General features: G+C 40.2%; 1 protein-coding gene across 3 annotated transcripts in view; it reads right to left on the reverse strand.

Moving 5' to 3' along the window:
* Positions 1–14,920, reverse strand: part of dop1b.L (DOP1 leucine zipper like protein B L homeolog) — a 75,481-nt gene extending 60,561 nt beyond the window's left edge. For 2 of the 3 annotated variants that reach the window (XM_041581553.1, XM_041581554.1), the window contains exons 1-2: positions 14,703–14,920; positions 7,064–7,222 (exon numbers count right to left, since the gene is read on the reverse strand). In XM_041581553.1, coding sequence (XP_041437487.1) covers positions 7,064–7,201 — 138 coding nt within the window. In that variant the 5' untranslated portion in view covers positions 7,202–7,222; positions 14,703–14,920. The remainder of the gene's footprint in view (positions 1–7,063; positions 7,223–14,702) is intronic. The other variant, XM_041581552.1, reaches the window with a different exon arrangement.
* Between the last annotated feature and the right edge of the window lie 399 nt (positions 14,921–15,319).

Genomic DNA, 15,319 nt, shown 5'->3' on the forward strand with positions numbered 1-15,319 from the left:
ATGTCTAATTGGTTACTAATGCAATTAAAAGGGGGTTAACAGTGTTAGTGTTGTATAAGTAATATAATTGGTCTGATAATGTATTTCCGGACTTGGCCTGCCTCAGTCATTCATTGATACTTTAATGGGGATGTCAACCCAAAAGTGAAAAAGCGCCATTACTGTATACAAAATAAAAAATATAAATGTTACTGTTGCCTTAACTTGTTTCCCCACACGAGGCTCACTCTAACATTGGGGCTCATTTATCAACACTGGACAGTAACCAATGGGAAACAATCAAATACTTGCTTTATTGTTCTACTAAAAAGCTAATTACTGGTTGGTTGCTATGGGTAACTGCCCACGTGCAAATCTGCCCCTTGTTGATACATGACATCAGTTATGTATGTATCCAAGTCATTTGAAATCCCTTCCCACTCACCCAGACGCCATAATTTACTTATTTTACCGAGTGAATAATGGTAAGATATTCTCCTCGGAAATCCAGCTTCATATCCCATAATCCACCAGTCCAACCATGTGACTAATGGTAGATATATTCTCCCCAGCAACCCAGCTTCATATCCCATAATCCACCATTCAAACCATTTGACTAATGGTAGATATATTCTCCTCAGCAACCCAGCTTCATATCCCATAATCCACCATTACAACCATGTGACTAATGGTAGATATATTCTCCTCAGCAACCCAACTTCATATCCCATAATCCACCAAACCATTTGACTAATGGTAGATATTCTCCTCAGCAACCCAGCTTCATATCCCATAATCCACCAGTCCAACCATGTGACTAATGGTAGAGATATTCTCCTCAGCAACCCAGTTTCATATCCACCCATTCCAACCATGTGCAAATGCCACTACATTATAACATTTACATTTCAAATAATTCCACTGAACACACAAATTGAAACAAAGTTTTAAGAAGAGGATAATGTCATGTCTACTATATATTATAAGGATATTAGAAGTAGCTGAGTGGTTATGTTACCACATAAAGGCACAAGCTTGTAGGTTCACGGAACTCTAAGTGACTCCTAATATTCTCATATTGTACAGAAAGGGGTACACAGGAGTCCTGTGACAGATATTACATAACTGAGCACCACTGAAACAGGCTTAAAGCTTCTGCGATCAGTTCAAAACAATGGACACATCTATTTTAATGGATATATTTATATCATTCCCCTTAATGTAACATAAAAACAGTTCAACTTTATTAATTTTACATATGATTACATTGCTTCTCCTTTAAGCGATTACATTTTCACTGATCAGTGAAAATATCTGTGGTGTGAAACAGAATGAAGACTAATTGTTTTTCAGTGAGTTTCGTTACTTACAGCCTCCCTGCTGCCATATCCTGTTTAACAATACAACATTTGTTTTCCAGGCCGCACCTCATGCCAGGGCATTCTTGGGAAAGCAGTGTTTATCATGCACAGAATACTGTGCATAAAGGAATGATCATGCTTGAGGGCCCCAGTATCACCTGTCAAGACCCAAATAAAAAGGACAGGACCGTTTCTTAACCCTTATAGATACAGGACCACTGGGACAGAATGCTCTGTTATACAGATAAGTAGAATCTCAGCCATAAAGCAGGGCATGACTGCTGCTTACAATGGGGATCAGATAGGAAGTGTGTCACTGTGATACAGTGCTGTTATAAATAATATTGAAATAGCAGGGCACTCAGGATAATGTTAGTGCAAAAAAAACGTTTATTTTTACATAGAACACGTTTCAACCCTTATTATATTGCAGGGCTCTTCTTCAGGGGAACAATAAAAAAAGCAGGCCTTGCAGGCCTTGTTTTGTTATAAGGAAAACTAGAATCTCAATAAAGCAGGGCAGGACTGTTGTTTAGGTTACTATGTAAAAAGTGAAGTTTCTACAGAATAACATTTCCTACTGCAGAACTGTTCCAGAGTTCAGTACTGAAAGCAAAGTATGGAATTACTCTAAAAAAAAATCACACGTTCAGCTGCACAAAAAGAAGCTGTTCCTGTTTGACCAGTCACAGTGAGACTGAAACATTTCTATCAGTGAGAGTAACTGCATCAAAAAATATAATTTTTTTTTAATAACTCCCTAACCCCCCCCCCCCCCCCGTGATCAGCTTTACCCATTCCAACAGGTTTAACCAGTACCCCAGGAGAGCAGGATATGTCAGTGACCCTGGACTGGAGCAGTGCTGATCTTCAATAGTCTGGAGTACAAATGCATACAGTAGGATTGCTCCCAGCTAAGTGTCTATAACAGGTTCGACAGAGCGAGCAACATGTAACTCTGGTCTGGGAGGGGTGGATTAGGGTTTTTAAATAAATAATTGCCCGGGCATTTAATTAAACCTTTCACATGTAAACAACTCAGAATGCATTTGTATATCAACCATAATCTCTCTTTTATTTCCTACTTGACTTGTACTCACCTGTACTCAGTCACCCAGTAAGCTCCCTTCCCTGTCCTCAGTCACCCAGTAAGCTCCACTTGCTCTACAACTCAATGTTACAGACCTAGCAGTGCAAACTGGCAATATAGTGTGTTGTCACCTTTTCTAGGTAATATACCAGCCCATCGCTGTTTTTTTCATCATTAACAATGGCAAAAAGTACCCATTTCACTGGCTCAGTCAATAATGCGTTAGCCATATGGGAACCCTAGCAGTGTCTCTTTCTTACAGATACCCAATAAATCTATAAATACAGCACCAATATACACATACAAATATACACATACACATACAAATACATGTAAAAGCCACATCCAGTTAACTTCTGAATTTGAGGATATCCAGGTCATTAACTTTAATTTACACAGATTTGACTGGATCATGAGCAGGGTTCAATTGTAAGGAACAGAGCAGGTAAAGGTTATTGTGACTCCATAATAGGGAATAAGCCTATTGTTACAAGAAGATCTGTTGCTTCCCTAGCTGTAGAACAAACAGGGCTGCCCAGGGTGCTGCCCTCCATATTTATAACTATAAAAACCTGAAGAGCAGAAGGGTTACCAGTTAGACAACTTTGCACTTAAGACTTGACCTGATTTGTCTTTGCACATTTGCATACAGACAGTAGCATCTACACCAAAGTTTGTTTCCGGCACTAAGGTAAAAGAGCCGGGACAAATGTTAAAGGACAGGGAAGATAAGAGAGGGGAAAGCAGGAGGACACTGGTAGAAATAATACCCCATAGAAATGTAGAAACACTAAACCTCCCTCAAGGGACATATACAAAACTATCATATAAATATATACTTACTCGATACTTCTAGTTCATGATCTTCCTACCTATGTACTCATTAAACACAGAGCATTATTACGGTATGTTTCATCATTTTCATTTTCGTCAGTTTTACAATTTAAAGGAAAACTATACCCTCAAAATAAAAACTTAAGCAACAGATAGTTTATATCATATTAAGTGGCATATTAAATAATCTTACCAAACTGGAATATATACAAGTAAATATTGCCCTTTTACATCTCTTGCCTTGAACCCCCATTTTATGATGGTCTGTGTGCTGCCTCAGAGATCACTTTAACAGAAATACTACAACTCTTACTGTAACAGGAAGTCTGTTAATTAGCTCATGTGATCTAAGAAGTATTGTTTGTTTGGTATGTTTGTGTGTGCAGTGAATCGTATGATCCCAGGGGGCGGCCTTGATTTTTTCAAATGGCAATTTTCTATTTATGATTACCCAATGGCACATTCTACTAGAAAAGTATATTATTATAAAAATGGTTTGTTTACATGAAGCAGGGTTTTACACATGAGCTGTTATGCAATATCTTTTTATAGAGACCTACATTGTTTGGGGGGGTATAGTTTTCCTTTAACCAGAAACATGTGTGGGCCTACAAGCTGAATAGTGAACAGGTAGAACTGCACGGCAAATACATTGAATAATCAAGCCATGTAGCCTCGGAGCCATTCTACACGTCCTTGCAGATTCCATTATATCATTGCTCTTGTCTCTCCTCCACTCACAAGCAGTCTCAGAGATTATTAATGGGTACATCTTGCTTGCTCTGTACATAATAGCCTTTTAAAAAGGTAATAAACCAACAGATCTCCTTGAAAATAACATTTAACCATGAGGAAGACTGTGCTATTCTGAGAAAATCCACTCCAGTTTTTTTTATTCGTTGTGGTATGTGACTGATTGAACTTTTGGATGTTTTTGCATCAAATCACTAGAGGGTGTAAATTTGCTAGGCACCCATCACAGTGACTAAAATCACTAAGTTACTTGTGCTAGAGTCCTGCGCGGGTCCATTTTTCGGAACCCGTACCCGCAACCTGCAATCCACAACCCGGACACCCAACCCGCATTCTTACCCCGCAAGTACCTTATCCGCAACCCAGACCCGCGACCCGCTGACCATCAAGAATCAGAAAGTGCTGTCATTGTAAACCGGAAGTGACATCATCGGAAGTAGACGAGATCAGAAAAAAGGAGTAAAAATAGCTTTTCAAAAGACCCGCGGCCCGACCAACAAACCCGCGCATATACCTACCCTCGGAACTTCTACCCGCAACCCGCAGGGTACTGCGGGTTTTTGCGGGTAACCCGCCGGTACACGACTCGCTGCATGAATCTAACTTGCGCTACCATGTGGGGAGGGAGCGCATGCGCAGTACAGAATGTCTTCAGCTATTACGGTACTAAACAATAAAGAGTTAGAGGGCTCTTCCTTGCAGAGAGGGACCCAGGCATTCATTAAATATGGAATTCCCCTGGAAGGGAAAATCTATCTCCTTTGAACTGTTCTGAAGTACCATAGGGAAGCAGGACATTTAAAATAAAACTGTTCTTCTTTTGCTTCAGCCTGAGCATTTGTGGTTGAAATATATAGGATATTAGTTACACATATACTGTAAATATCCTATATATTTATATATAGCCAAACTGCACACAACTGCTGCAAATGCAGAAAGACCTAATGTTTAAATAGGGAGTCCTGTGCTCAGCTATGATTCCAATGTGTAATTATACAAAGCTGGAAATTGTATTGTTTGGAAAAGACTAAGACTTAAAGGAACAGTTCAGTGTGAAAATATAAACTGGGTAAATAGATAGGCTGTGCAAAATAAAAAAATGTTTCTAATATAGTCAGTTAGCCAAAAATGCAATGTATAAAGGCTGGAGTGACTGGATGTCTAACATAATAGCCAGAACAATACTTCCTGCTTTTTTGGTTTCCAGTTCCACTGATTGGTTACCAGGCAGTAACCAATCAGTGACTCGAGGGGAAACCACATGGGCCATAACTGTTCAGTGAGTTTACAATTGATCCTTAGCATTCAGCTCAGATTCAAAAGCAACAGTTATAGCCTGTGTGGCTCCCCCTCAAGTCACTGATCAGTGGAAACCAAGAGAGCTGCAAAGCAGGAAGTAGTGTTCTGGCTATTATGTTACACAACCAGTCACTCCAGCCTTTATCTATTACTAACTATATTATAAACATTTTTTTATCTACTGTATTTACCTAGTTTTTATTTTTAAACTGAACAATTCCTTTAACCAGCCTTTGGGCCTGGCTGGGAACAAGAACTATGGACAATCAAAGCAAGAGAAGTGATTTAAAGATCAGTAACGATTACAGAATATACCCTTGTAGTTGACCTTTAAATCTAGAGTGTGCTCCAACTCTGGCTTAGTAAGTGCCACAACAAAGAGCCTCTTTGTTGTAGAGCCCTATAGGTAATGAACAAACAGACTTGGCACCACTGGATGGAAACAACATGATAAAGAAAATTCCGAAGGTTGGAAGAACTAAACAATGTAAGTGTACGTTGCACTGAGTGCACTCCCTGATATGGGGAGTATTGGTGAGCCTTTATAACAATGCATATGCATCATCCTCTGGTGGCTAGACACTAGAGAAATCAATTCACACAGGAATAATTGGTATACGGGTATGGGACCATGTTATCCATGCATTGTTGGTGTCTGTACTCTGCTCCTTGGGTGCAATTTGCTATTACAGTGATCCAGATAACATTATCTTCAATCTCTGTGGACTTAGGCTAGTGCCAGACGATGTTAAAAGAACAGTAACACCCAAAAATTAAAGTATTTTAAAGTAATGAACATATCATGTGCTGTTGCCCTGCACTGGTAAAACTGGTGTGTTTGCTTCAGAAACACTACTATAGTTCATAGAAACAAGTAGCTGAAATTGAAAAAAAGCTATAAGGCACAGGATAAATAGTGGATAACAGATAACATTATGTTGTACAGAGCTATCAACTGTGTAGCCTGAGCCATTTCTCCTTTGAATGGCTGCCCCCATTGCTACACAGCAGCTTATTTATATAAATATTAGAGTTTCTGAAGCAAGCACAGCTGTTTTACCAGTGCCGGGCCACACTGCATTATATTTTGTTATTTTAAAACACTTTGATTTTTTGATGTTACTGTTCCTTTAAGTAAATGCAGATTAATGCAGGTTAACACATTTTGGGTGACACATTACAGGAAGTCACCCAAAATGTGCTTTTTGGGGTAGAAGGTGCGAAAGGATGCCATGAGAGAATAGACAGAAACCTGCAGCTCTCCAATTGAAAAGTCAATTTTTATTCAGTCTTCCAAAAACCACAAATTTTCCTCCAATGTAACAGGACCCAGAGTGCATGGTGATGCACCTGACACATTTCATGCCATTTACTAAACATCACAAAAGCCTTCAAAATCATGCCATCTACAATACTGGCTTGGGCACCTGCCACTACAAGTCTGAAAGCCCTTTGTACATTGCATTTAATAGGACCTCTACTTTTGCATTCCCATGGAGTAGACCCAACCTCACTGGTCATGGACACAAATCGCAAGCCCTTTGTATTCTAAGGAAAGATCTGTGAGGCACGGCTGCACATGGAAATATAAACCGCAGAAGCAGGAATTGAGAGTGAGCACACAGGATGTTGCTGGGGGGTGTCGCTTCTTACAAATACTCGGTATAGGTGTTTCTTAACAAGGAAAGGCAACACAACATTAAACATATACTGTGTATATTTCCAAGGCAAAGGCAGTGGAACGTACCTTGTTGAGTTTCCCAAGTGATGATATCAGATCCGCCCATTCACTGGAAGACTCAAAGTTCCGCAGGGCTTTCTCGATGACGGAAGAGTAATTTCTGTATCTGTAGTCTCCCAGCAGCTCCTGTTCTTCTGGATCCATCTTTCACGCATGCCCGGGCCCCTACAGACAAGAGAAGATCCCTGAGTCCCTGATGTATGTACAGTAACAGGAGAAATGAATTCCAATGGAAGATGCATAATGTAACACAGGCAGTGGGACAAAGTGGCCTAACCAGACTCATTGCCCCCCAGGTCAATGTTTAGATCACAACAGGGGCTCATGCAGACTCATCAGGAGAGGATTGCATCAAAAGCCCGGTATGTGCTTTGCCCAATAGATGGATCCCTGAGCAGACATCAGCTGGGCAGCCCATCATTTTGGGCCTATACGCAGACCAATAAGCTGCCAACTTGATAAGGAGTAGCTAAGTCAGCAGCCAATGTCAGTCCATGTAGGGCCAGCATTATAGACAGGATAATTCATATATATATATATATATATATATATATATATATATATATATATATATATATATATATATATATATATATATATATATATATATATATATATATATATATATATATATATATATATATATATATATATATATACACGTGATGAATTAATTTGCTTTTATTTTGTACATGCCTTTTTCAATGTGGGCCAAAATGTCAGATGGATGAAATGTACAAAATAAAAGCAAATTCATTTATCACATATTGGAGTGCGGGTCTTTGAAAAGATTTATACATATTATTTGACCCTGCACCCACATTTATCAACACACACATTCTATAGGCCATCAGGTCCCATAGAGCCAACATAATATAATTAATAATCTGAAATATTATTTCTATAAATGCACTCATCTCAGTATCCATCCATCTCAGTATCCATCAGTGTGGCAGCACCCAATCATATGAATAGGCACAAACATGCAGAAACATGGGCACAATAAATCACTGTCGCAAGATTCAGAGTACTGCAGCATGTTTTCTTTGGAGTTATATGTGGGTCCCCGACAGTGGGACCAGCAGCTTGAACCCGATGCTACAAGTGGATTGTATAGTTGAGCATTACTCTTATTGTGTTGTAAACATGTAGAATAAAGTGCCCCTGAGTGCAGAATGGCTTGTGCCAGTGTGCTTTATGGAACATTATAGGTAAAGGCTAAATGCACCCCACCCCCTTTTAAAAAAAATCCTATTCAATCCAGTTTTGAACGGGCAGATTTTGATAAATAAAAATATAAATTTTTCAAAAAATGGTGTATTTTTAAAATGTGGTGTCAATGTCCACTAGTCCTCATAGAACTGAATGCAACCTGGAAATGGGTGACAGTGGTTTTCCAGACTACTATAACACAAGGGATTGCAGATGATTTAGATTCAAGTCTATGGGCACCTGTTCTGGAGCTTTGGCATGACATTTCCAGCCTGCTAATAAACTCGCTGCTTAAATTGATTGAATTGGCTGCAGACACAATTGCCCTTAAAAAGATTCCAGCCATAAAGCAGGACAGAAATGTTGCACTGTGAAAGACAGGAAGTAGAGTTAAATGTTAATGGTAACTAAACTGTATAAATCCATGTTGGAAAACCCCAGGTTCCAATTACTTCAGATAAATAGAACCAGGAATAAGTCCAGTTACCAGCCCAGGTAACAGGAACCGTACCCCCAAAGCAAAGAAAAAAGTCATCACTTTAACTGAACAGAATGCGACTTCTCGAACACTGTAACAATGACAAATTGTTAGGATTCCAAAACGAAGCCATCCAAACGTGAGAGAGAGACTGTAAGCAAGGAATACATTGAAGGAATAGAAGGCTGTTTATTATTTGTATGAACATTCATGGGTTACCCCAAAGGAAGAGCAATTAATGCAATTTTTGTACCGCACTACAGCTTGGAAACCATATAAACCAACTTAATGTACAAACCACAAGGCTCCAGACTAAAGATTTTTCTAACCGTAGAGCAAGTACTCTTTTGGAGGCTCCCATACTAATTGTAGCAAAACCAAATATGCTGTATACATGCAGGTGTGTAATAAAGCAAGGACAAAGCAAGGATTATTTGGAGGCCTTTTTATGTATTGGTTTTTGAAACAGTTATTATGGTCTTGACAACAGAGATTGTTTTTTTAAATAAACAAAGAGAGAAAACGTTCCCCTAACCCCGTGACAATATAAACAGATGGAGCAAATTTTATTTAAACCTTTGGCCTAGATGGTTCAACACATCAATATATTTATAGAGATAATTATCCAACCTCTTGTGCTTGTCACTATGTTGTGTCCTGGAGCATTTTGTAAAAAAAAAGCAAAGTTTGCTCCATCTGTAAGACTAATTCAGCATCAACACTTGACTAATCTATTGCCAACAGCCCTAGTGTCACTGGAGGAAGGACCATACAGGCAGAGGAGGACAATGCAAGAATTGCCCCCTGAGATGTGACTGTTTGCACTCAAAACCAACTTGACCTGCTGATTCCCAACACACACCCAACTCAGTCCAAAGTCCTCTTGTACCTTAGTCCGACTCCTATCACCAACCAAAGAAGAGGGCTTGGCACTATTACATCATCTATTTTACTATTTCATCATCTCTGCTTGACCCACCAGAACTTGAGACACCGAGAGGAGGACCATACAGGTGGAACACCAGAAGGTTCTTTGGGGCAGATTGAGGGGCTCCAACCTCCTTTAGAACAGACTCACTGCTTTGACTGAACCTATCCATTCTACAGGTAAAGACTAGTTTAAATTAATTTAAATTTTCTGCTTGCTTTGCATTTGTAACAGAGATAGAGATCAGGAGAGCACAGTCGAGGGGTGACCTCCAGCTGCTATTGAACTGCACCTCTGTACCAATCGTTAGGCAATCAGATTGAGTCCCGGGGGTTGAGGTCACAGTACCATGTGCTGTTAGGCACCAGATGTGGATATACAGATGGTGAAACTTTGAGCTACGCCACCTGATCTGGACAGCTCGGTACACAATGAAACTATTAAAGGGCCAGTACATCACAAATAATGTTTTTTTTGTAATTTTTTTTTATCAGGGAACTTCATTTTTTTTTTTTTTTACATTAAACTGTAACAAGAAAGATGCAGCTCCTAACATTACATTGAGCTACACGAGTCAATTGTAGAATGTAGAAAAAGGCTAATTTTTCATTAGCCGATCAGCTCATTACCCCCACTTGCCACAGCCACACCCCCTCTTTTGATTGACACTTTCTGTTCAGCATAGGGGACAATAAAGTGATCAGTTGATATATAGGGGGAGGGGGGGAATAGTAACATAATCTTATTATAGTGATGCAACTTTGTATCCCTATGCCACATAACAGTAAAGTCGCGTAAATATAGGGGAGCAGACCCCGCTTCCCCCTGACCCCCTATAGTTACAGCCCTGGCATCATGAAAGCAGACTTTATACAGCAGCATGTACCATCGCTCTATCTTGCCGCAAATATCCCCCTTTAACCAATGGTTCAAATGAAGGAGATCAAACAAAGGCAGGAGGAATATCAAATATTTACACACACACATCTTTCTCCGAACTGCTTCATGTGACTGCCCTTCACTCACATGTGCAGACTTTCCAACTGGTGATGACAGCTGCCCATATACAAGTCAACAATGGCTGCTGGGCTTGCACTGGGCCAAAATCCCAGTATCTGGGATCAACCAGACAATTCCAGTATAAGAGGGGAAGAGGCCAGGTCAAGTAGTATTGCCTTGGATGCTAATGTTACTTGTTTCGGGCAGCAGGGGCAATTTTGGGTGCTTCTTAGCTGGCTGAAATGCACTCAAAATTTAAAAACTGGATAGCACACTCTCCACAAGAAAAACTGTTTTATTTGCCAAAAGGAAAGGTAACAAAATCAAATCATTTGGCCTACGCGTTTCGACCGTGAAATGGTCTTCATCAGGGGCACAAAAAGTAAAAATTAAACTAGTGAAAAAAGGCTGTTTCATGGTCAACACACGTAAGGCAAGTTATTTGATTTTGTAACCTTTCTTTTTGGCAAATAAAACAGTTTTTCTTATGGAGAGTGTGCAATCCAGTTTTTCATTTTTGAGTGTACACATCTTGGAGACTTGAATGGGCAGCCTCTTTTTGGATTAGCACCTCGAATCGATTTTAGGTGTGCGCCTTCTAACCTTTTTTGTAGTTTGGCTGAAATACACCGGCAAAGAATAGGCCCAAATAGCCAAAAGCTGTTATAAAAAGAGAGGCCACAATCTGCACCCACTTCTATTCAGGGTACCTACCGTATGTCACCCCCAGAGCACTGGGTACCAGTGCACATGCCCATGAAGTCCAAGACACCGAGAGGAGGACCATACAGGTGGAACACCAGAAGGTTCTTTGGGGCAGATTGAGGGGCTCCAACCTCCTTTAGGTACATATTTACTAAATAGTGATAGGAAGGGTCGATGCTGCCAAAACAAATAAAATTAGAGGTTCTCTGTGTTTTTTTTTTGGGCCTGCCAAATGTTATAATATCGTCCACTTGTAACGCTAGTTCAACTATGCCCAACTTGGCATACATGCACAGATTCGGTCTGGTAGTCTAGCCAATGTCCACCATACTGCCCAACCGGCAAGGCATGTAAGTCATCCTAGGGGCAAATGATTCTCAGTTTCTGGAAATGCCAACTTGGTAATGAAGCTGAATACAGCTTGCTAATAGTTTGACAGCTAACTAACAGCCTCAGCAAGTGAGGGAATAGAAGTGATTCCTCATGCTGTTGGGTATCGCTAGTGCATAATGAGTAAATACAGGGCATGGATCCGGCACTTGTCAGTAAATACACACCTGTGACTGAATCGTAGGATCACTTTGTATTTCCAACTGCTACACTCATCCCTCGACACCCATTTGTTATAGCATTAGACAGACTGACTGTGCTCCAATGGGCCTACACAATTGCCACTATAAGATAGCAAGGCCAATATTCCAATCTCACGCAATGCTGGTGAAGCCCATTAATAACAGTAGCCAATACCCACCAGCAGAAACCATTCCGTCAGCAAGTTCGCTGGGCAGCGGTGCTCCTTAAGAAGTTCTGCAGCAGCTCTCTCAGACTCACAAGCTGAAGGAAGTAACTGATAGAAAACAATGTTCTCCTATGTCTTGGATATAAGTAGTGCAGGGGTGTAAAAGGGTACCAGAAAGATTATAGAAAATTTTTAAAAATGATTTGCTTTTTCCTTACAATAAAACAATACCTTATACTTGATCCCAACTAAGATATAATTAATCATTATTGTTGGATGCAACACAATCCTATTAGGTTTAATTAATGTTTAAATTATTTTTTAATAGACTTAAAGGGATACTGTCATGGGAAAACATGTTTTTTTTCAAAATTAATCAGTTAATAGTGCTGCTCCAGTAGAATTCTGCACTGAAATCCATTTCTCAAAAGAGCAAACAGATTTTTTTATATTCAATTTTGAAATCTGACATGGGGCTAGACATATTGCCAATTTCCCAGCTGCCCCAAGTCATGTGACTTGTGCTCTGATAAACTTCAAAGACTCTTTACTGCTGTACTGCAAGTTGGAGTGATATCACCCCCTCCCTTTTCCCCCCCAGCAGCCTAACAACAGAACAATGGGAAGGTAACCAGATAGCAGCTCCCTAAAGGTCCCCATAGACGCGACGATTCTTCTTGCCGAACGACCGATTTTAGGGAAGCCCGACCAATCCTTCGAAATTATCGTGCGGTTAGTGGTATTCGAACGATCGTACATCTTACGATTTTTCGGCCGACATCTGTCGGGAAATTGATCGGCCAGGTCAAAAAATCTTTGTCGGTCCCAGTGCAATCTCTCTATGTTTGCAGGGCCAAGCAGGCAGCTCCCCTTTGTTTTCCTGGTAAATTGGTCTTTTTAGTTGATGGTAGATTCGTACGATCGTACGATCGTTCTGAGAAGATCGTGGTCTCACGATCAGGATCTGATCTTTTAAAAATCTCAACATCTATGGCCAGCTTAACACAAGATAACAGCTGCCTGGTAGATATAAGAACAACACTCAGTAGTAAAAACCCATGTCTCACTGAGACACATTCAGTTACATTGAGAAGGAAAAACAGCAGCCTGCCAGAAAGCACAGGCACAAGTCACATGACTTAGGGCAGCTGGGAAATTGACAAAATGTCTAGCCCCATGTCAGATTTCAAAATTGAATATAAAAAAATCTGTTTGCTCTTTTGAGAAATGGATTTCAGTGCAGAATTCTGCTGGAGCAGCACTATTAACTGATTCATTTTGAAAAAAAACATGTTTTCCGATGACAGGATCCCTTTAAGGTATGGAGATCCAAATTATGGAAAGACCTTTTATCCAGAAAATCCCAGGTCCATGCATTCTGGATAACAGGTCCAATATCTGCATATATGGTACATACACAAACACATATATAGTGAATAAAGTACCCTTATTGTAAAATATAAGGATATTATGTTACCGAGGAGTTCTATGACCATATAAAATCACGAGGTCGAAGGCCAGGTCATGGAACTTCTAACATCCTCATATTTTGCTACAGGGTGGACACTATTTATTATATTACGCAAGCTTCAGTGAGTCATGTGGCTCCGATTATAACTGGTGACATCACTAAGCACTGTTTATAAGGATATAATGGTGAGTTCTGATGTCATTTCTGTCACATGACTCACTGAAACTTGTGTATTATAATAAATAAAGTACCCCCAGTTGCAAAATATGAGGATATTAGAAGTTATCTCGGAGTTCCATGACCTGTATAAAAACACGAGGGGGGTGTGTGTCATCTGCCAAAAGGTGCTTAAAGGGCACCGACTGGACATGGGCATTCTGCAGTGACTTCTAACTAGTGATCAATTACATAGCACAGGGGCCCTAGTGTATCAAGGGGTTACAGCATGCAATGACAATGCCAAGTGTGTGTATTACACTAACAGGGTGGCCATCTGGGCTCCTGTACTGGGAGGACATTTAGGTCCAATGCATAATCACGGAAATAAATGTATTTTCTCATGGCCCCTGGAGTGACAGACCCTAATGAAAGGTGTCAGGCTATCCTGCGTAGAGTTGAAAGTTGTAGTTGAACTATATCTATACAAAACACTATGCCCAAGCACTGCTTTTGCCAACCTGCATCATTCCCCACACTGACACCCAGCTATGAATTTAGCAGGACAATCATTCCTCAACCAATCACAGCCCTCCACAAAAGGGGATTATTTACCCTTTACTAATACAGTAGCAACACATTGGGCAGTATCATTCCCACTGCCCCACAGAGCTTACAATCTAAGGTCCTTTTACAAAGACCTTTAATTGTTAATATGTTGCTGGACTACAACTCCCGGCATTCTTCATTTTATAATCCAAAATAATAGTATAGAGGGAGGGAGGGATCTGTATCAACGCCAGGATTAAGAAGCAGAGATTATAGGTTTAACTTGCTCTTGGTGAATAAGCCCCTGTGTGTATATTGTGGGTGTCTCCAGTTTTTAAAGGGGTGATTTTGGCCACGCAGTCCATTAGCGACAGAATCGCAACAAGCCGCAGTCAGTGTACTACTCACCCGCTCAGCCGCGTCCCAGCCCAGTCTCTGGCGGCAGCAGCAGCCTCCTACCCGCACTGACACATTCCCACTGTCCGGCTGCCCTCACTACAACCAGCTTGTCAGCAAGAGGCCGGCACCTACCACTTGAGGAGTAGGGGGGCAGACCTGCTGTAATACCGGGCAAAGACAGATGGTTCTTTCTATCCTTCTTCCTAGTACCTTACCTCTATAGTGTTAATACAAGACAATGAGAGGTATTTACACGCAATAAAAAAGACCTTTATTCGCAAAACTCCTGAGAATAAATTACATCGTTACCCCCCCCCACATTAGGCACATGGTACAGTCCCAGCAGGCTGCCTGGTTGGGCTTGTTCTGCAACTGGTGATGTCACACACCCAACATTTCTCTCTCCAGAAAGCCCATTGGCTGCCTGACTTCTATCCCTTGTATCATGATTATTATTGTTATTATTATTATGAAGCAGCCTGTCATTCTCATAATAAATCAGTAAATCGTCCCTATTATTACTATTATGATTATTATTATTAGTGTTATTATTAGTATTATTATCATTATTCTTATTAACTATAATAGTCAATGCTATTATTATTATTACCATTATTATTATTATT

This window comes from Xenopus laevis, chromosome 2L, assembly GCF_017654675.1.
Source record: "Xenopus laevis strain J_2021 chromosome 2L, Xenopus_laevis_v10.1, whole genome shotgun sequence".
NCBI lineage: Eukaryota > Metazoa > Chordata > Amphibia > Anura > Pipidae > Xenopus > Xenopus laevis.